Raw genomic sequence first — 22,399 nt, 5'->3', positions numbered from 1 at the left:
GAGAGAGAGAGAGAGAGAGAGAGAGAGAGAGAGAGAGAGAGAGAGAGAGAGAGAGGTGGGTGGGTAGGTAGGTAGGTAAAGAGAGAGAGAGGGAGAGAGGAGAGAGAATGAGACAGAGAGAGAGATGAGTGGATAGATGGGTAGATAGAGCTAAAAAGGATAGTGATCAATGATAGAGATAATAGAGATAGAAGAGAGATAATAGAGATAGAAGATGGATGATAGATAATAGATATAGATATATGAGAGATAATAAAAACTGATGATAGAGATATAACAGAGAGAAATATATAGATATGAGAAATAATAGAAATAGATATGCAATGGATGATAGCCCTCTTCCCAGCCTCTACATCCTCACTGGCCAGCGGACTGTCCCTGGGCCTGGAACATGCTTCCTCCTTCCTTTTACTCCAGACTTCACTAACTTTCCTTCACATCTCAGAGCACATCCTGCCTTCTCTTACTGCTTGTGCTTTCTTTCTGGTACTCTTCCACCTGGTTATGGCTTTTTCTAGATTGACTACATAGACCACTCCTTGAAAAACGTGCTGATACTGTATTGATACTATACCAAAAAAAGGAGTCTAACCTAGGAGTTGTAATTCTATTAAAATTACAAACATATGTGTGCTTTTTGCTCTGTTTCTAACAGGCCAAGAAAGATTTGGAAACATGACAAGGGTCTATTACCGAGAAGCCATGGGAGCATTTATAGTCTTTGATGTCACCAGGCCGGCCACTTTTGAGGCAGTGACAAAGTGGAAAAGTGACTTGGATGCCAAATTAACTCTCCCCAATGGCAAACCGGTGTCTGCAGTTCTGTTGGCCAACAAGTGCGACCAAGGGAAGGATGTGCTCCTCAACAATGGGCTCAAGATGGACCAATTTTGTAAGGAAAATGGCTTTGTAGGATGGTTTGAAACATCAGCAAAGGTAAAAAAAAATTTTTTTAAATAAGCTTACATCCTTGCTAAGTATCAGATGTGAAAAAAATCACACATTTCCATTTTTCTAAGGTGGAGGTTTGAAATCTGGTCATCTACATAGAAAACCAGCCAGAGCATAAAATAGAGAGGAAAGTCATTAGAACTGTAAGTAGATATTGACTTTTCAGGCAGTAGCTGTCTTGAATACAGTCAGTTTGGAAGGAATATTTTTAGGGGTTTTTGAAAAACAAATGCATACATAAATATGTGTGTATTATGTTAAACACATTGAAAATCTAAAAAGCTTAGGATACCTTAGATGAATTTAAATTATCTGGCCTGGATGAAGTATTATATCCTTAGGTACTGAAAGAAATCACAGATGGTAGATTCTTTTAAAAAATTATTTATTTGTTACATTAAAATATCCAGGTAATTCGCTCCTTCTCTCCTCTTCCCCCAATAGAAAAGGTATTATTTTATTTTTTTTAGTTTTTAAATATTTTTTGAAAGCTTTTCCATGGTTACATGATTCTTGTTTTTACTTTCCCCTTCACCCCACTTTACCCCCCATATCCAACACACATTTCCACTGGTTTTAACATGTGTGATCAATCAAGACCTATTTCCATATTATTGATAGTTGCATTGGTGTGGTAGTTTCGAGTCTACATCCCCAATCATGTCCACCCCAACCCATGCGTTCAAGCAGTTGTTTTTCTTCTATGTTTCCTCTCTTGCAGTTCTTCCTCTGAATGTGGGTAGCATCTTTTCCATAAATCCCTCAGAATTGTCCTGGCATTGTTAAAAAAAACCCAACCCTTACTTTCTGTCTTAGGCACAATACAGTGTATTGGTTCCAAGGCAGAAGAGGAGTAAGGGCTAGGCAATGGAGATTAAGTTACTTGTCCAGGGTCACACAGCTAGAGCATGTCTGGAGCTAGACTTGGACCCAGGACCTCCCATCTCTAGGCCTGGCTTTTAATCCACTGATCCACTTAGCTGCTCCTGAGAAGGCATCGTTTGACAAAAAGATATTATATATATAAAACTGTGTCTTGTTTGTTTCTATTTGTCATTCTATTTTCTCTGGAGGAAGACATAAACAGGTCATTTTTCAAATAATATTTCTGTTGCTATATATAATATTTTCTTGGTTCTGCTTGTTTCACTCTTCATAACTTTGGGTATTTTATCACAAATATTTTTTAATATTGGAATGGTAGATTCTTTTTGAAAGAAGCAACTTTCATTTTTTCACTGTCTCCTTAGCATATAGCACAGAGCATTACATTTTTTTTGTTTGTTTGTTTTTTAAACCCTTAACTTCTGTGTATTGGCTCCAAGGCAGAAGAGTGGGAAGGGTAGGCAATGGGGGTCAAGTGACTTGCCCAGGGTCACACAGCTGGAAAGTGTCTGAGGCCGGATCTGAACCTAGGACCTCCCTTCTCTAGGCTTGGCTCTCAATCCACTGAGTTACCCAGCTGCCCCAGAGCATTGCATTTTGTAGACTCTTAAAAATACTTTTTTACTTACTTAAGATTAAAAAAAAAACCTCACCTTCCATCTTAGAATCAATACTAAGAATTGGTTCCAAGGCAGAGGAGCAGTAAGTGCTAGGCATTTGGGGTTAAGTGACTTGGCCATTATGTGTTATGCCCAGAAAAGGGCAAATGTCCCAATTTTCAAAAATAAAGAAAGAAAATAAAATGTATAGATTATACACCAGTGAGCTTTACTTTTATTTTATAAATTAAATAAAATGCAATTTAATAGGTTGTGACATAAAGGATTAGTCTTAACTTCCAAAAATTAACTTCACAAGTACAAAGATGAGAGAAGAATGATTAGATTGAGGTTTGTCTAGAAAAAAGACATGGAAAATTTAGTGTATTTAAGGTCATTCTAAGTCAAAAGGTATGATATGACATTATTTAAAGAGCCAAAAAACTAATGCAATCTTGGGGTACAGTAAGAGAAGTGCAGCTTTTGAGAGTAAGGAGATGTTACTACTGTTATGGGGCAGCTAAGTGGTGCAGAAGATAGATTCATTTTCCTGGTCTCCAACGTTTCCCAAAGGTGAAAATGACTCGATGAGTCCCCCAACCTTGTTTGCCTCAGTTTCCTCATTTGTAAAATGATCTAGAGAAGGAAATGGCAAACCACTCCAGTATTGTTGCCAAGAAAACCCCAAATTGGGTCACAAAGAGTCAGACACAACTGAAAACATCTGAACAACAATGTTGTTACTTTCTCCCATGATTAGATTACATGTAGAGTTTTGTGTTCAATTCAGGCCCTACATTTTAAGCAGGATATAGTTAGGAGCAGCTAGGTAAGTTCATTGGCTAGAGTACCAGGTACCCAACTGCAGTCAAGAGGATCTAATCTCAGACACTTCCTAACTATGTGGTCCTGATTGGCTAGCCTTTACCACTAGTTTGCCTTGGGGCAGATTCTTTTTCTTTTTTTTTTTTTTTACATTTTTAAACCCTTAACTTCTGTGCCTTGACTCCTAGGTGGAAGAGTGGTAAGGGTGGGCAATGGGGGTCAAGTGACTTGCCCAGGGTCACACGGCTGGGAAGTGTCTGAGGCCGGATTTGAACCTAGGACCTCCCGTCTCTAGGCCTGGCTCTCAATCCACTGAGCTACCCAGCTGCCCCCTTGGGGCAGATTCTTAAATCAATTCTAAGATAGAAGGTAAGGGTTTTAAAAAGGAAAGATATGTTTTATTTTATTTTTTTAAGAAAAAAATATACTGATAAACTAGATGATCAGTATGGTAAAGGGCCTTGAATCTATGCTATATGAAGATTGGTTGAAGAAGCTAAAGAAGAAAAGATTCCAAGGATGTACCAGCTGTCTTCAGGGGCTGTCCTGCTGTGGTGGGACTAGAAGCATTCTGCCTGACTCCAGAGTGGGGAACTTAAAGCAATAGGGAGAAACTGCAAAGAAGAAAATTTAGACTTGTAAGAAGAAACTTCTGAATAAGTAGATGGCTGGCCCTGGAGATCATCATGTCCTTTCTCATCGGAGATCTTATGGCATATAGTGGTGGGGTAAATGGCAGGGAAAGCTGTTTGGCAGGTACGGGTTGAATTCACTGGCCACTGAGATCCCTTCCAACCCGAAATTCATTCTACCAGTCAATAAACATCCCTTCAGTACTTAATTTTGGTGCCAGGTCCTGTGCAAAGTATTGGGGATCCAAATGAAAAAGGAAAAAGATAGGCACTGCTCTCAAGAGCTCAGTCTAATGAGGAAGGCAGAATACAAATAACTGTGTACAAGATAAGTTGAAGATAATCAACAGAGAAAAGTCAGGGACATTGGGAAAGGCTTCCTGTAAAAGGTGGGATATTAGCTGAGACTTTAGGAAACCAGGAGGCAGAGATGGGGGTGGGGGTGGGGAAGAAAATCCCAGACCTGACTCTCAGCAATGCAGTGATCTGGGACCATCCTGAAAGACTAATGATGGGGAATGCTATCCACTCCAGAGAAAGAACTGCTGGAGTCACCTTTCGCATCAGTGTATTTATGGTTTTGTTTTGGGGTTTGGTATGAGTGTGCTCTACAGCATTGACCCACATGGAAATGTGTTTTGCATGACAATAGAAATAAAAATAAAGGAATATTTTTCAAATTAAAAAAAAAAAAAAAGAAAATCACAAACCTGGAAGAGACCAGCTAGTGAAAATGTCCAGAGTCAGAAAGTGGAGTATCTTGTTCAAGGCCAGATATCACATTTGTTTAGTAGTCATGTTGGTGTTGTTCAGTCGTGTATTACTCTTTGTGAGCGTGAGGGCCATAGCGATCCTTGGGGTGTTCTTGGTATGGGTCCTGGAGTAGTTTGGACCCAGTGGATCCTTTTGTCAGGTGGTCAGAGGTTCAGTGATGGTAGTAAAAGTGTTGTTGTTCAGTCATTAAAGTTGTGTCTGATTCTTCATAACCCCATTTGGTTTTTTTTTTTTTTTTTTGGCAAAGACGCTAGAGTGGTTTGTCATTTCCTTCTCCAGCTCATTTTACAGCTGAGGAAACTGAGGCAAACAGGGTGAAGTGACTTGTCCAGGGACACCTAGCTAATAAGTATCAGAGGGCAAATTTGAACACCGATCCCTCTAAATCCAGGCCCAGCACTCAATCCACAGAGTCAGGTAGCTGCCTCCCAGGCATAGGTTTAAGTCACTTGCCCAAGGCCACACAGTTAGGGATTTTATCTGAGACTGGATTTGAACCCAGGTCTTCCTGACTCTTATTTGCTTTATGGTCCCTTCTACCTCACTGCCTACAATAGTATATGATGCAGTATCGATTTCCCAGATTTGTGTGTTCCTTGAGCTAAGGGCTAAGGCATGGGGCAGATTCAGAGAGAGCAAACAGCTTCCTAGAGAAAGCAAGGGAACGTGGGATCATTCAAGGAACCCCACAAGATTTAGGGAGACACTCAAGACCACAGGTCTGGGGAGAGAGCCCTCCTTTCCACTGCTGCAGGGAGATGATGGATGAAGCAGAGGTGGCATGGGAGCTGGGGCAGGGAAAGAGTGAGTCACTGATGAGCACTCGGAGCAGCTTCTGCTTTCAGGCCCCTGGGGTGTTGGAATGCCCCCCAGCTGCCCTAACTCGGGCATTTCCCTGATATTTGGGCCCTCTGCCCCTCCTGGTTCACTGGTTTTAGCATTGCCCCGGCAGATATCACAGGCCTGGAGCAAGATGCTTTGGTATGTAGGGGTGGGAGCAAGGAGGAGGGAGGGCGGGGATGTTCTTTAACCCAGACTGATGTGTCAGCGGGTCACCGGACTTCCCCATCCCTCTGATGAATCGTGAGTGTGCTCCAAAAAGAAGAATGTGAGGGAAAAATAAACAACATTGGAATTCTATAATTTCTGACATGTTGTAAGGAGGCCCATTATTGCCTCTGTCTTTTTTAAATTTTTTAAGTAAACCCTAACCTTCTGTCTTAGAATCAATACTGTATATTGGTTCCAAGGCAAAAGAGAGGGAAGGGCTAAGAAATGGGAGTTAAGTGACTTGCTCAGGGTCCCACAGCTACTGTCAGATCTTATTTGAACTTAGGACTTTTCTGCTGTAGGCCTGGCTTTCAATCCCCTGAGCCACCTTGCTGCCACTACCTCTGCCCTTATGACTTTTTCTTTGCTGTTTGGAGGTGGTTGCATCTGTGTTACAGCAGGATTATCAGTCTCCCTGGGCTCATGAGTCCATGGAAAGAACATTGAGATTGGATTCAAAATATAATAATGACAGTGATTATTTATATTTATATGGTGTAGCTTTAAGAGGTTACATAGTGTTTTCCTCATAATACTATTTATTATAAGTTAGGTTTCTATCCCCCATTTTAAAGATAAGGACACCTAGGCTCAGAGATGGGAGGAAGTAATTTATTTAAACCTACAGAGATAATATATAGCAAAGAGATTGTTTTCCTGGCTCCGTGTCCTGAATTTCTTCCTTCACTAAAGTGTGCTCCCTCTCAATGAAGTCTTTGTTTGTAAGACGTTGTAAAAGTCTTCGACTGATATGTCTTGGCTCCAGGCATAAAAATACATCAATATAATAATAATAAAAACAAATACATAAAATTCATTTTACTGTATGGCCCTACTTTGTTATAGGACATATGGACATGGAGTCCTAAGGCCCCACTAGAATCCCAGCTCAGCCAGGTCCCAAGTCGTGTGAACAAGCAATCCTGTAGTGGGATCTTGTCATTTGAATTTCATACTATCAGAAGTTATCATTATATACAAATTATGATCATTGTTTCCAACCCCACGGAAATATGCAGTGCAAATTCCAAAAATGTAACCACTTCATAGGATTCATTGTTTGCCCTAATCAGGACATAGATAAATATTTTTTTCAGCTTCCCCATATTTTTAAAATTATATTTTTTTCCTGATTATATGTAAATACAATTTTTAATAATCATCTTCTGGCATTTTGTGATCCGTGTTCTCTCCCTCCCCCTCTCACCTTCCCAAGATGGCAGGTAATATGATGCAGGTTATCATTCAGGACAAATCCTCACGCTTGTCATATTGTGTTTCCATATCGCTTATACTAGAGAAAAATTTATGGAGGAAATAAAGCAAAGAATTGGAATGCTTCAGTTTGCATTCAGACTTCATCCGTTCCTTCAGTGGTGATGGAAAGTCAAAGTCTTTCTTATCTTGAGTCCCTTGGAGTTGCCTTGTTGATCATTGTTCCTTTGTTCACAGCTGATCCTCGTACATTGTTGCTCTTACTGTGTGCAACATTCTGGTTCTGCTCACTTCCCTTTGTCTCCCTCTGTAGAAGTCTTTGTAGGTATTTTTTTGTGATTGAACATAGTTATATTTCTTTGCTGTCACAGTGGGCATGTTTTTCAGTTGTTCTGTCCTCTTGGCCTCAGTTTCCATAGCTGTAAAATGGTAATATATTATGTAGACTGCCACCCGTGCAGGGGCTGTTGGGAGGAATATGCTTTTGTGAGCTATAAAGCGCCTTTCAGAGCAGTGTAAATCATTATGATTTAATTCAGTGAAGGGGATCCACCCCTTCTTGGTTTTTTTCATCAGTTGCTTTCCAGACACATGATCGTACAGATAATGTAATTACTTCCAAATATCCTTGAACTCCTCAATCTAACTCAATTTCTGGACGCCGACCTAACATTAGGACAGTGGACGGGCTGCTGATGCATTACCATGGCTACTCCTCAACTACGTGTAATGGAATATTGATTTTCCCTCTGGTGTGCTCGTCTAAGAGATCGATACTTCACTAGCTAGGGGAGCAGTTGCAGATGGAAAAGAAAGTGATCTGTTCCCTCCAGGTTCCCCTTTCCACAGGGCTCAGGGGCTCTGAAGACACTGGCACAGACAGCACTGTGGGACCAGAACAAGCAAGGAAACCAGGAAGAATAATGGGATTTTAGGAGGAGTGGATAGAGTGCCAACCTGAGTTCAAATGTGGTCTCAGACTCTTATTGACTTTGTAACCCTGGACAAGTCACTTAACTATTTGCCTCCGTTTCTGTAAAAATCTTGAAAATGGGTTGGAGAAGGAAATGGCAAACCATGCCAGGATCTTTACCAAGAAACCCTAAATGGGGTCTTGAAGAGTCAGACATGACTGAAATGACTAAACAATAACAAGGTATGTGGAGGATCTCCTTGACTTACCAGTCTAGCAACCTCATCAAAAAAAAAAAAAAAGAAATGAGGCTAATCTTGCATAACCCATGATTGATGGAGCAATACTGGGCTTCCCTCCCTCAATAATTACAAACTGATCTCTTGGAGCTTCAGTTTCTCCATCTACAAAATGGGGATGAATCATACTGGCATTCCCCATTTCCCATAGGATAATGCTTTGTCTAAATGTATTGTCTAAATGGGAGTCATACTAAGTATTTGATAAAAACTACTTGAAATGAATTAAAATAAACTTCAGTGTTTATAAAATTCTGTACCATCCTTGCATTACTTATGTTGGACCTTAGGTGATGAGAGGTGCTGCATGAGGCTGTGATTTATCTTGTCTACCATGAGAGCAGCACAGCAGACTAACCTTCAAGTTTGAGAACTTGGAAGACTTCCCATAGGGTTTTCCTTAGCAAATTGGATCCACTTTATGCCTCTGTGGCAAATGGTGAAAATCCCATGCTGACTGCAAAGCTTTCTGGGCTCAAACAAGCACCTTGAAGAATTATCCAGGGGCTGGCGAAATGGCTGGATTTTACTCTAGGGGTTTCCAGAGGCCAAAGCAAAATGCTCTGTGAAGCATGTTAGAAATGTAAACAGCTATAATAAAACCTCTAAATGGCATATAACAAGAGCCGACGGGTGCTTGAAGGAGTGCCATACTTTAGCCCTGCACTTTCCCGTGATAACAGAGGAAAGATGCCGGAGAAATCCAGCGTGGAGACACACACCTTCTGAAATGGACAGCGGTGGCCCGTTTTCTATGCTATAGAGGGAGGGGGTCCACAGAAGGCCTCCTCCTAGGCTTCATGTCACAGCAGAGACCCAGGCCTCTCTAAGGTTTTCCTACTGGAGTATGAGCTCTGGCAGTCTTCCCTCATGAGGGTGCCACCTCTGGGAAGTCTTCCTTCACAAAGAACCAGATGAAGAACCAGGCCTGCAGGATGCCGCATCCCTGCCCCTGTCCTTGGGGTCCTGACTGCGGACCTCCCAAGCCCTCCAGGGGAATACTGCTGTTCCACACCAGCTCCTCTGTGGCCTGGCAGCCAGGGGCACGTGCTGTAACACCAGGGAAGATGGAAAGGGAGAGCTCCAGCCCCCACCCCCCAAACACCATCCCAGGTTCTGCGTGTCTGCTTTCTCCATCTCTCAGGCTCTCACTACAGTATGCACAAGGGCTGCTGGTCTGGCTGGAGGATGCGAGGATAGAGCATAGCGCAGAGACAGCTCCGATTGCCCAGAGTCTGGGGAGAGTCCCTGATGCTGCTGGCAGGCACCTCCTTCTGAGCTAGAAAGGCCTGAATTCAGTTCTGGGGAGGGACCCACCGAGCCCTCAGCACCCAGGCTGAGCACTGGTTTCTGAGTGCAGCTTCTTTCTATTAGAGCATGTGCTTCTTGACTGCAGAGGCTTTGTACCTTTGGGTACTTGATGCTCTCTGTGCAGCTGGCATTTAAGGCAACCTTTTTTTTTTTTTTTTAATCCTTCTTTTCCATCTTTGAATCAATACTGCATATTGGTTCTAAGGCAGAAAAGTGGTAAGGGTTAGGTAATGGGGGGAGGGGGTAAGAGACTTGCCCAGGGCCACACAGCTAGGAAGTGTCTGAGGCCTCTTGTATCTACTGTGCCCCCTAGCTGCCCTGACAGTGTAATGAATTCAATTCATTGCCATCCTTGGTGTTTGTTATTTATAAAACTCATGACTTGAACAAGTTATTTTACCAATCTTCTTTTCAGTTCCCTCCGATATAAAATGAAGGCACTGGACAAAGTAATCTTTAAGGTTCTTTCTGATTATAAAAAATTATTTTATATTCTTAAAGCAATAGAACAGAAATAAATCAAATAAGTTTAAGGTAACCATCCTATTTCCAGGTAGGCAGCCTCTTCATTTTCTTTAGTGGGAGAGTTTTCTGCCCCATCTTCACCCATAAGTCACCCCACCTCAGTGTTGAAAAGCCTTTGTTCCTAGAATATTCTTCCTTTTATCTAACCTGGGCAGATTGGAGAATTCCTTGGCCTAATCAATTGGGAGGAATGATATTAAGATGATCAGAAGACTGATTCAAGATTTAAACTTAAAAAAGACTTAAAGTCATCTAGTCCCAGCCCTTCATGCCCAGAGGTGAGAGAACTGAGCACTAAGTCACTTGCCCAGCCTCATCCAGGTAGTCAGTGGCATCGGGGATCCCCACCCATGTAAGTAATATGTTGAGTATTTGGTAAATAAGTGGAATAAATTTCTACTTAGAAATAAATTTCTTGAGGCCACAGTAAGTATTTAGTAGTAAAACACATTTAAAAGCTAGATCTTTGATTATACCCAGCCCTTTTTCCACTGCCCTAATTAAGCTAAACCTCATTATGAATTCATGCATCTCTATAGTTAACCTTTTGTATAAAATGATGGTTTTGAAGTAGAGAATATGCTGAGGTCTCTTCCAACTCTTATTTCTATTATATGTTTTTATATTATATATTATTATATTAATATATTATACATGCTGTATTATTTATTATATATACATATAATATATTATTTCTCTTATTAGATAATTTCATGTTTGGTCATTCCTCCGCCTCCAAATATCATCACCACTGAGACCCTTTAGCAAGCATCTGCAGCCCATGAGTCAGTCCACTGTTTGCAGCTATACCAAGGAGAACTACCTGGGGCCAGAGCTGACTTACCATCTCAGACACCAGTAGTTGTGGATGGTGTTTATACATAGAAATAAATATAAATAAAGTTGGTGTTTATGAAAAGGGGAAACAGCCAACTCCCAGCAGAAGTAAACTGGGTGCCCCTTTATCATTCATGTCCATAAAAAGGGAATGACCTGATTATGCTGTATATAAATTTACATGCGCCATCTCCCGGGATAGATTTATTTAACTGGTGACTTCCCTTTTCATCACACATCCAAAGAAGCCTGTGCAGCCCGCCTAGGTGATAACTTGTGTTTGGGTTTATTGCATATGTTTTTAAAATATTTCCTATGTGGATGCCTGCCGAGAAGACTTCATTAGGTTGAGAACTTGGGTGTGAACAGAAGCCCAGTGCAGGCTTCGTTAACTATGCTTGTGCGGGTGGGGAGGGGGTGAAGGGGGCATCCGAGGAGTCTGGAGACTCGCTCTTGGGAATCCTTAGACATGGCTCTGACTTGGATCGCTTTAGAGGCTTCTTTATGAGGGTACTCTGGACGGGGCTAGTCACAGTAGCTAGGTAGTACAGTGAGGAGAAAGCCAGGCCTGGCATCAGGAGGGCCTCAGATTTGCTGGTGACCCTGGGCATGTCATTCAGCCCCACAGGCCTAGCTCTGGACACTCTTCTGTCTTAGAATTGACACTGACACAGAAGGTAAGGGTTTAAAAAAAAGAAAGGAAAAAGAAACTGGGGAGTCTAGGTATGACTAGCATCCCTTTCCTACAAAGGAGCAAATCCATGGGATCATAGATGGGATCATAGGTCTGCGGCTCATACATATTGACCCAGAAGCAATCTTAGTGGCCAAAGGCCGGCCCTTTCATTTTACAGAAGGGGAAACTGAGGCACAGAGCATTAGTTTAAGTGATTTTCCCATGGCTGTGCTTCATCTTATTTCCTCCATGAGTTTTTCTCTCCTGTAAGTGATATGTGTCTTCTTTCTTGAACATGAAAATAGGTATTGTATGATAACACACATACAGTCTATGTTCTATGACCCATTACCTTGGGGAGGAGGAAGGGATTGGAAGGAGAGAGAACAGGAATTGTAAACCTCAGAAAATGGTTATTAAAATTATATCAACAGGTGAGAAAAATAATTTTTTTAAAAAACAAAAGAAACCCAATTCTATTTATTCCACAGGATAAATTAAAGGTCATCTTAGGAGAAGGTACTAGCTTTATGTGCTAAATGAATCAGTAAAGATTTATCTGGGTCCAAAATGGAGTCAGGAAACTCAGGAGAGTTGAGTTGAGAGGGAGAGAATTCTAGGCATGGGGAACAGCCAGAGGAAAAGCACCTACACAGAAAACAGAGTATCTTGTGCAAGGAAGCTACTGTAACTGGATTGCTGAATATGTGGAAGAAAATAAGATATGGAGGGACAGCTGGGTGGCTCAGTAGATTGAGAGCCATAACTAGAGACGGGAGGCTCTGGGTTCAGATCTGGACTTAGCTACTTCCCATGTGGGTGACCCTAGACAAGTCACTTAACCCTCATTGCCTAGCCCTTACCACTTTTCTGCCTTAGAACCAATACTCAGTATTGATTCGAAGACAGAAGGTAAGGGTTTAAAAAAAAAAAGATATAAGAAGTCTGAAAAGGTAGCAAGGGGTCAGGTTATGAAGGGCTTTAAAGGCCAAACAGAGTTTTAGATTTGATCCTGAGGTAATAGGGAGCCATGGTAGTTTACTGATCAGAGGATACAAGGAGGGACATGGTCAGACTTGCACGTAAGAAGATGAATTATTTTTCCAAAAAAGACTACATGGTTGGAGTTTGAAAAGCTCCTCCACTCATCACAGAACAATAAGTATGACTCTTTTCTAAGTGTTTGTGCTAATTAAATTTCACAGGGCTATGAAAAATCTTATTATGGAGCTGAGGAATTTAGAGCCATAGTCATGTAGAAGACTTGTGTTTCATTTATAGCTGGTTTATTTGGGAAAAGAAAGGAAAGGGGGACACGTATCAGCTTCTAACTGCGAGTGTACGTCTTGTCCTAGCCTTTCTTGTTTCATGGTGCTAAGGGGACACAAATGATAAAAACTGTATTAGTGCCAGGAAGAGTTTTTGTTTGGTTTGGTTTTCATTTGGTAAAATAAGTTAAAGTCCCAAGTGGCTTCACTTGGCCCTTGGCGCAAGGTATCAGCTTCCTAAGGACCAGAGAGGGGATCACGGCTATTCCACGAGAAAAGAGCCGGGGGTGGGGTTGTTGGGGGAATAACAGAGAACAAATTCAGTACGTTTTCCCCGTGTGCCGTGGCCTGTTGGAAAGTACGGCACGATCCCAGCTTCCATGAATAGAAACTTCGTACCAGAACCAGGGATGTGGGGGGCCGACTGCTCTGCCAGGGATCGCATTTGGTGCTGGGCCCGTTGTGGGCAGGGAGTGAGGGAGCTGGACAGGGAGCAGAGGCGAGGGCTTCCAGGCCAGCCACCGGTCATCTTGGCCTCTGGGGAGGGACGCAAGGCTTTGCAGCTGGCAGTCCTGGCGAGAGAGCCGTCTTCAGGTCTTTCAAGGATTGTTATATGGAAAAAGGCCTGGTGCAGGCCCAAAGGCAGAAGCAGGAGCCACGAGGAGATGTCATGGAGAAGCAAACTTGGGGTCCTTTCAAGGGAAATCTTCTGAATCATCAGGGCTGGCCCTAACTGTATGGATAGGCCGCCTTAGGACAGAATGAGCTTCTCATCGTGAGAAGTATTCAAGCACAGTTGAGGTGATCCCTGGTTGGGGGTATCGGAATAGATTGCTCTCGGATGTTCCTTCCCTCTCTGAGATCCTGATCTTCTTTCAAGTTAACTGGATCCTTGAGAGGGGGGGGTCGTGAGCTCATGAAGAGATGGATAAAATTTTAGTCTGACAGGGGAGCTGCCTGAGGCTAGGCCTAGAGCCAGGAAGACCTGAGCACTGATCCAGCCTCACAGGGCCTGGAGGAGCCACGTAGTCTCTGTTTACCTCCATTTCTGCATTTGTTTTTGTTTGTTTCTACCCCTGCAGGAATCCTCAAGGCTGGTGCTTTTGCACCTTAGAAATGGCTCTTCTCTCCATGGAGGGTCAGGTTCCAGGCCGATGTGGTCTTTATTCTGACCACACTTTTGTGTCTTCTTGTTATCTTCTCCCTCTAGGACATGAGCTCCTCGAGAGCAGGCATTGGTTCATTTTGGGGTTTATCACGGCTATCTAGCTCAGTCCTTTTTTTTTTTTTTCCCCTTAAACACTTCCTTTCCATTTTAGAATCAATACTGGCTATTGCTCCCAAGGCAGAAGAGTGTAAAGGCCAGGCAATGGGGGTGAAGTGGCCGGCCGGGGAGGCATCTGAGGCCGGATTTGAACCCAAGATCTCCTGCCTCCAAGCCTGGCTCTCTATCCATCGTGACCCTCAGCTGCCCCCATCCAACTTCCTCATCTTTAAAATGGGGATACCAACAGCACTTAGCTCTCTGAATAGTTGTGAGGATCACACGAGCTAGTCATTGTAAAGCCCTTAGCACAGGGCCTGGCACACGGGAAGTGCCAGGATGCATTGTGTGCCTGTAAATGCTGGAGACAGACACCGATGGAGGGATGGATGCAGCCCTGTGTCTACCTCCTAGCACAAAGCCTGGCACGGAGGAAGCCCTAGATAAACGTTCGCTATAATCAGCTACTCTCTGTGGTCTCCTCTCTGCAACAGGGACTCTTCACCAGGGCCCTGAACTTGCTAATGGACAGAGCACTGGAGAGGTGGATAGAGGATGCTTTCAGTTTAATTGGTTTCTATTGTCATGCTCTGTGCCTTATTTTATGCATTTTAAAACATTTTGAAGAGGCCATAGGCGTCATGGCGTGCAGAAGGGATCTGTGACACACATCCAAACAGGGTTAGGAGCCCTTACAGAGAGACTTAAAGCCGCTGCTTCCTGGTCTCAAACCTTCGAAAAGCATTTCTTAAAATAATAATCCAGGGAGTGGAAAATGAGCAACGTGGGTTCTAACCAAATTCTGTCACTGACTCCATGACCTTAAATAAATCATTTCAGACTCACCTTCTTCATTAGCAACTTGAGGAGGAAGGAAGAAGGGATGGAAGGAGGGAGGGAAGGAAGGAAGGAGGAAAGGAAAGGAATGGATGAAGGAGAGAAGGAAGAGAGAAAGGGAGGGAAGAGAGTGATGAGGGGAAGGAAGAAAGGAAGAGAGGGGGGAAAGAAGGAGGGATGGAAGGAAAGAAGAAGGGAGAAAAGGGAGGGAGGAGGGAGGGAAAGAAGGAAGGAAGGAACAGAGGAGGGAAAGAAGGAATGGAGGAGGGAGGGAGGAGGGAAGGAGAGAAAGAAGAGATGAAGAGAGGGAGAGAAGGAAGGAATGGAGGAGGGAGGGAGGAGGAAAGGAAAGAAAGAAGAGAGGAAGAGAGGGAGGAAAGGAAGGATGAATGGAAGGGAAGAGAGTTGGAAGGAAGGAGGGAGGGAAAGAAGGAAGGGAAGAAGAGAGAGGGAAGGAAGAAGAAAGAGAGGGATGAAAGGAGATTCAAGGAAGGAAGGATGGGAGGGAGGGCGAGAAATTCAAGAAAAGAAGGAAGGAAGAAATAAGCATTTATCAAGTGCCTCCTATATGCCAGGTACTGTGCTAAACCTTTTACAAATATCATACTTGATCCTCACAAAGTCATTGGAAAGTACTTGCTATTATGATGCTCATTTTATAGTTAAAGAAACTGAAAAAGATGTCTTAAGTGACTTGCCTAGTAAAGAGTTGGAACAGATACTCTGCAAAGTCATTTCCATGTTACCCTATGACCTTAATGGCCAACATTCAAATCTCTTTATGCCCATTATCAATGCTAGCCATAACAACATCCTGGTGATTTAGGTCTTTAATGCAAACATTCTTAAACCCATTTTACTGAAGAGGAAACTGAGTCCTGGAGAAGTAGATGATTTGCCTAAAGTCACACAGATAGTGGCTAAAGTGCCAAACCTGTTGTTTGATTCCACATCTGTTGTTCTTTCCATAGCAACCTGCAGCCAGCGCTACATAAAAATAGCATATTTGAAAATATGTTCCATTAATATCAAGCCACAAGGCTCTTCGTTGGCTTTTAGCACATCTGTTTTTAAGGACATCTTGTAGGTGGTTTTTAAAATCTATTTTTGAGGGATCCGTGCATATGAAAATGATATTGTCAGTAGAGGCAGGGACTAAATCATAACACAGCAAGCGATGAGACCGATAGCAGCCAAGAGGATTAGGCATTCTCAGTATCTCTTCACACTGTAAGAACATAAATAATCCGTGTGTGTGTGTGTGTGTGTGTGCGCGGTTCATACACAGAGATCTTGCCTCTGATGGCGATAATATTTATTCATAGGTACAAATGTGACTGAAAATACCAGTGTAGAAGCTGGGCTCTTTTATGCAATTCAGGCTGACAGTGTGCCTGCACACAGGAAACCCAGTTTTTTGGACCCTATTTATGAATGATTATCCATAGACTTGAGAACTGGAATCAAATCTTGGCTCTGATGCTTAATATCTCTTGGCCTTTTACAAATATCTGTCAGTCTGTCTGTCTGCCTCCCCCTCTCTCTCTGAGGCTCAGTGCCCTTCTTCATGCAGAGGGCCCAGTAATATCTTTCATGCTTTTCTTATTGGGTTGTTGTGAGGCTCGGAGGAGAGTCCATTTTTTTATAACCATTTTTTGTAACCATCAAAGACTTCATCTATGCTACTTCTTATTATTTATTGTTGTTCAATTGGACCTGATTTTTTATGACCCCATTTGGGATTTTCTTGGTAAAGATACTATAGGTTTGCCGTTTTCTTCTCCAGCTCATTTTACAGATGAGTAAACTGAGTCAAAAAAGATTTGGTGACTTGTCCAGGGTGACACAAATAGGAAGTGTCAGAGGCCCAATTTGAACTCGGAGAGATGAGCCTTTCAGACTTCTGGACCGACTCTTATCTTCTGTGCCCCCTCTCTGCCCTTCCTCTTGTTACTTAGCCCGCCTCTTCGGTTACATTTCAGTCATGCTTATGTCGTATTAAGATGCCCAGGCAGCTGGCCCAAAATTAATAGGACAAGGGTTTTAGTGGCTTTTCTGGTAAGTAATGAAAATGGATTTGCAGTGATCCGTCAGCATTCTCTTTTAAATTTATATCATTTATTGATGCCCTGTAATTCCCATATTTGAATGAAAAAAGCTTGTTTAACTCACACATAAATGCATGATGGGATAACATTAAAGATTTTCTTGCACATGGATCATACGGCTTAAAACTGGAAGAAACTTTAGGGATTATCTAGTATCAGGATTCTTAACCTTGAGGTCAGTGAATTCATTTTTTTAATTTTTAATATTTGATATCTGTATTTCAACAAAATTGGGTTCCTTTATAATTCTATGCATTTTATTTGATGCATTTAAAAGTATTCTTGTGAGAAGAGTTCGCAGACTTCAGCAAACTGCCGAATGGGTCCATGACATAAAAATGGATAAGAACTCTTGTCCTAGTACAAAACTTCATTTTATAGATGACAGCATGACTGGCAGAGTGGGATGGATTGAGTCATATCCCATAGAAAGTTGTAGTTTGGTTTAATAATTTGAGATGGGACAACAGAAGGAGCAATTATAGCATAGGAAAAGATGCTTCCTTCTCTGCAGAACAGTATGGAAAGCTAAGCCTAGATAGAACCCAGCTTCTGGACTTCCTTACTGAGTGTATCTTCCATCATCCCACAGTTCACAGGCCAGAAGGAAATACCATTTTAAAGGCATAAATCCCTTTTTTGTTCTGTGGAATAAACAAAAACTTTCTCACATTTATAGATAGAAAACTTTACATATGATTAATCAAATAAAACTGTATCTTAAATGTAATATATATTCTGAATCTGAAAAACAATTCTCTGTTCTCCTTCCCCTAAAAAAAAAATCTTTCCTTTGTTCAAAGGCCTTTTTTTTTTCTTTTGGTGACATCCTTTTAATCACTCAGACACATAATCTTCAGGTTATCTCTGACTCTTGTCTCTTGTACAAATGAATTCAAAGTCAAAAAACATTTAATAATCTCCTGCTATGTGCCAGAATTGTGCTAAGCAGTGGGAGATGTGTTTTCTCTCATTTCCTCCTCCTCCTCCTCCTCCTCCTCCTCCTCCTCCTCCTCCTCCTCCTCCTCCTCCTCCTCCTCCTCCTCCTCCTCCTCCTCCTCCTCCTCCTCCTCCTCCTCCTCCTCCTCCTCCTCCTCCTCCTCCTCCTCCTCCTCCTCCTCCTCCTCCTCCTCCTCCTCCTCCTCCTCCTCCTCCTCCTCCTCCTCCTCCTCCTCCTCCTCCTCCTCCTCCTCCTCCTCCTCCTCCTCCTCCTCCTCCTCCTCCTCCTCCTCCTCCTCCTCCTCCTCCTCCTCCTCCTCCTCCTCCTCCTCCTCCTCCTCCTCCTCCTCCTCCTCCTCCTCCTCCTCCTCCTCCTCCTCCTCCTCCTCCTCCTCCTCCTCCTCCTCCTCCTCCTCCTCCTCCTCCTCCTCCTCCTCTTCATCTCTTACTTTTCATCTTAGAATCAATACCAAGTATTGGTTCCAAGGCCAAAGAGCAGTAAGGGTTAGGCTTTGGGGGTTAAGTGACTTGTCCAGGGACACACAGCTAGGAATTCTCTGAGGTCAGGTTTGAACCCAGGACACTGTCTCCAGGCCAGGCTCTCTTTTCACGCAGCCACTTAGCTTCCCTGATTCTCATATCTTGTTATCCAGACAATTGTAATAGCCTTCTAATTGGCCTTGTTTCCAGCCATTCTCTTCTCCAGTGTACCCTTCACATGGCCGCCTGTGTAGTCTTCCTGCTTTACTTCTCTAGTCTCATCACTTCTGTACCCGGAAACATGCAGGAGCTCCTGAGAATCAGCATGAAGATTGTCTGTAGAGTCAGGGAATCTGAGTTCAAATCCCTTCTCTACTACTTATAGCCCAGGTGACTAAGCAAGTCATTGTGCCTTGGTTTCCCCACATGGAAAATGAAAGGACGTTGTGCCAGATAATTAATGTCTCCTTCTGGTTCGAAATCTGTGAATCTTAAGATTATGGGAAAAACCCTGGAATTTAAGGCCCTTCCATAATTTGACTCCAACCTATCTGTCTTGTACGTCATTCCCTTTTCTACATTCTGGCCACACTAGATCCATTATCATTTAAATAGTTTGAAATTCTTATTGTGATGTAATGAAAAGATTGGTAATCTTGTTCAGCCCTTTCTTGAATGCATACTTTGCTTGTATCATCCCTTTTATAAGGAATGGGCTCCCATCATCTCCATCTTTTAATATATATATATATATAATATTATAAAATTTAAAATATATATATATATATATATAAAGCATACACTTACTTTCTCTTATTTCCCCTATCCAGCTGAAAAATCCCAACTCATAATAGACTTATTAATCAAGCAAAACAAATTCTCCCACTAGGCATGTCCAAAAAGGTGTCTCTCATTTTGCACAGAGAGTCCATTGCTTCTGTCTATTGAAGTGTTTCTTGTTTTTCAGGATCTAATTTCAAGTACCACCATTTCTTCTCCACTAAAAGTGATCCTTCATTCCTCAGGTTCTCTCAGCCTTCTCCCTCTACTCCTTTGCATTCCTCTAACCTTCCCTTTGTTTAATTATATCAACAATATATTATATATGACATCATATATTATATATGATGCAATATATTATTATATATGGCAACATATACTAATAAATAAACACAAACAAAAAATTATTAAATAATTATTACTATTTATATATTAAAATAACACTAAATAATAAATAAATAAATTTTTTAATGATAAATATATAGCATCTTCCTTATTGGATGTTAACCTCCCTGAGAGAAAGTTCTGTGCTGTATTGACTTTGTATCATTGTTACTGAGCTCATTGTAGCCTATGTTGAATTGAAAATCTAAAGGGGGGAATGTTTTTCATGGGAAAAGTGGCCTAGAATGAAGAGGGAAGTGAGGAAGATCTTGAAGTTGTTGAGCCAATGCTTTCTCCATTAGCCCGTAAGGCTCACGGCTCACTCGCACGGGCCTCAGGGTCGTCTCGGTACCCAGCCCAAGCCAATGTCTGTTCTGTCTTCCCCTCTAGGAAAATATAAACATCGACGAAGCCTCCAGATGCCTGGTGAAGCACATACTGGCCAACGAGAGTGACCTGACGCAGTCCGTGGAAGCGGATGTGGTGAAGCCAAATCTTTCTCCCTCCAGAGTCTCCAGCTGCTCCGGCTGTTCCAGGTCCTAGGCCGGTTCTCCTGGGCCCATTCTTGGTGGGAATCTCTCGAGGGCGATGCCGTGGCTCCATCCGCTGTGACTGGATATTTATTGTTTCTGTCGAATGCCAGGATAGAGAGATCGGTGCTTTCTGCACCAAGATCTGCCCCTGTGTCCTGCAAGAGAGAAAACCCCACTGATCCTTTTCAAAGATCACCAACACAGTGTTTACAAGTTTTCAGAAAATTGAGTGTTTTACAAGCTCGCACCCCCTGCTGGTCCTCCCCACCCATCAGGTTAGAGGCTCCTGGTCCTCTGCCTTCTGTAGACGGGCAGCTACCCACTGTCTGCTGGGCCTTTGAAAGGCTGGGGCCTGCTCTTCAGAGAGGGCAGGAATCTCAGAAACACCCCCCCCCAGGGCTTCTGGGTATCAGTGCCAAAAGAGGTTGTGTCTGCCTTTGAATCTTCCCCTTCCCTGGCCTCAGTAGTGGAAAACCAAGTTACAGAGCTCCCCCTCTAAGTGCCTTTCTACATGCTTCTTCCTACTCAAGTTGTGGGGTGAATATTTGACTTAGAATATGTATATATAATATTGTTTTTTCTCAAGTGGAAAATAAAACATGGAAATATATGCCTTCTCTGTTCCTCCGTGTTATTTTCTCTTCGGAATGTATAAGCTCATTTTTCAGAATAATTTCATAGACTTCTGAAATGTTTTCATTCCAGAAGGGGCCTTGGAAATTGGCTACTCCACTGACTTTTACAAATGAGGAAACTGAGTCACAGGGAGGAATGTGGCATGCCCAAGGTCACACAAGTAATTTTTTTTAAATCCTTGCCTTCTGTCTTAGTGTTAATTCTAAGACAGAAGAGGGGCGAGGGCTAGACAATGAAGCTAAATAACATGTCCAGGAAGGCAAGATTTGTACCTATATCCTCCCAAATCCAAGTGTGGCACTCTATCCACTTTGCCACTTCACACATAGCTAATTATTATTATTATTATTATTATTATTATTATTATTATTTAAACCCTTACCTTCCATCTTAGAATCAATACTGTATATTGGTTCCAAGGCAGAAGAGCAGGAATGGCTAAGCAATGGGGTAAAGTGACTTGCCCAGGGTCATACAGTGAGGAAGTGTCTGAAGTTAGATTGGAACCTAGGAACTCCTGTCACTAGGCCTGGCTTTCAATCCATTGAGCCACCCAGCTGTCCCCTTTTAACCTTTTAATTTATTAACCTTTTAAATTAATAATAAATAATAAATGAATAATAAGTAAATGAAATAATAATTAACATTTTAAATTATTGATTATATTATTTACATATATTAATAATAATGAGTTATTAATAATAATTGTAGTTACTGCCATTATGTAGTGCTTTAAGGATGGTGTGGTACTTCACATTATGTTGTCACTCAATTTAACTTAACTGTGAGATATATTCCATTATGATCCCATTTGAACAGATGAGGAAACTAAGACTGGGAGGTGACATTTCTTGCTCCAGGTCACCCAGCAAAGAAGATCCTGAATCAGTACTCTGTTCTGGCCTTCTGACTCTCCAGTCCAGCCCTCTCTCCATAATGCCTGGGATTCGAATCCAGTCTCATCCCTTATCTTACCCAGTTTTGTTACCACCCTATTTTGAAGATTTAATTCAGGAGTAGGATTGGAAACAGGCACTCAGAGGAAACGATAAGAATACTTTAAATAGAAGCAGGTCTGTTCCCATGCCATAGAAACACTCCATTTTAAAGCTGGAGTGGAACAAAGAAGTGATCAAATCCACCCCCCTCATCTCTCTTGGGGACCTGGAACCCAGTGAGCTGTGATGACTGGCCCAAGACTCACGTGACTCATCCTTAGGAGAACCAGAACATTTATCGTGTGCATTCCTTTTGCCTCTAAGGGAGTGGGGTGGAGGGGGGTTGTTTGCTTTGTTTCAAAAGCAGGAAAAAAGTCTTTGTGCCCTTGATCAAGAAATGTAATACAGTACAATGCAAGAAAGTCTTGACAAGGACACTTGTCTTTATATAGTGCTTACATTCTTAAAAAGTTGTGGGTAAATCCATTAAATTGTTATAATTATTATTATTTGTAAAGAGTATAGGGCCTGTGATGGGAACTAAACCTGAATTTCTTGTGGCATAGATCTGGGGAAGAACTTCCTCTTACCAGTGTAATTGCCATAACAGCCTAACCCAGGGAACAGAGCACTGTTGTTTGGTCCATGTGTGTCTGACTCTTTTTGACTCTGGTATTTTCTTGATGGTGACACAGAAGTGGTTCACCCTTTCCTTGTCCAGCTCATTTTATAGATGAGAA

At 42.2% G+C, this 22,399-nt stretch overlaps 1 protein-coding gene across 1 annotated transcript in view; it reads left to right on the top strand.

Annotated features, from left to right (window-relative positions):
- Positions 1-20,095, top strand: part of RAB38 (RAB38, member RAS oncogene family) — a 42,164-nt gene extending 22,069 nt beyond the window's left edge. Inside the window, exons 2-3 of the mRNA XM_044666027.1 lie at positions 656-936; positions 19,943-20,095. Of these exons, the coding sequence (XP_044521962.1) occupies positions 656-936; positions 19,943-20,095 (434 nt within the window). The remainder of the gene's footprint in view (positions 1-655; positions 937-19,942) is intronic.
- The last annotated feature ends 2,304 nt before the right edge of the window (positions 20,096-22,399 follow it).

Source organism: Gracilinanus agilis, chromosome 3 (assembly GCF_016433145.1).
Source record: "Gracilinanus agilis isolate LMUSP501 chromosome 3, AgileGrace, whole genome shotgun sequence".
Lineage (NCBI taxonomy): Eukaryota > Metazoa > Chordata > Mammalia > Didelphimorphia > Didelphidae > Gracilinanus > Gracilinanus agilis.
Note: the sequence above shows the minus strand (reverse complement) of the source record. Positions and strands in the feature narration are given on the sequence as shown.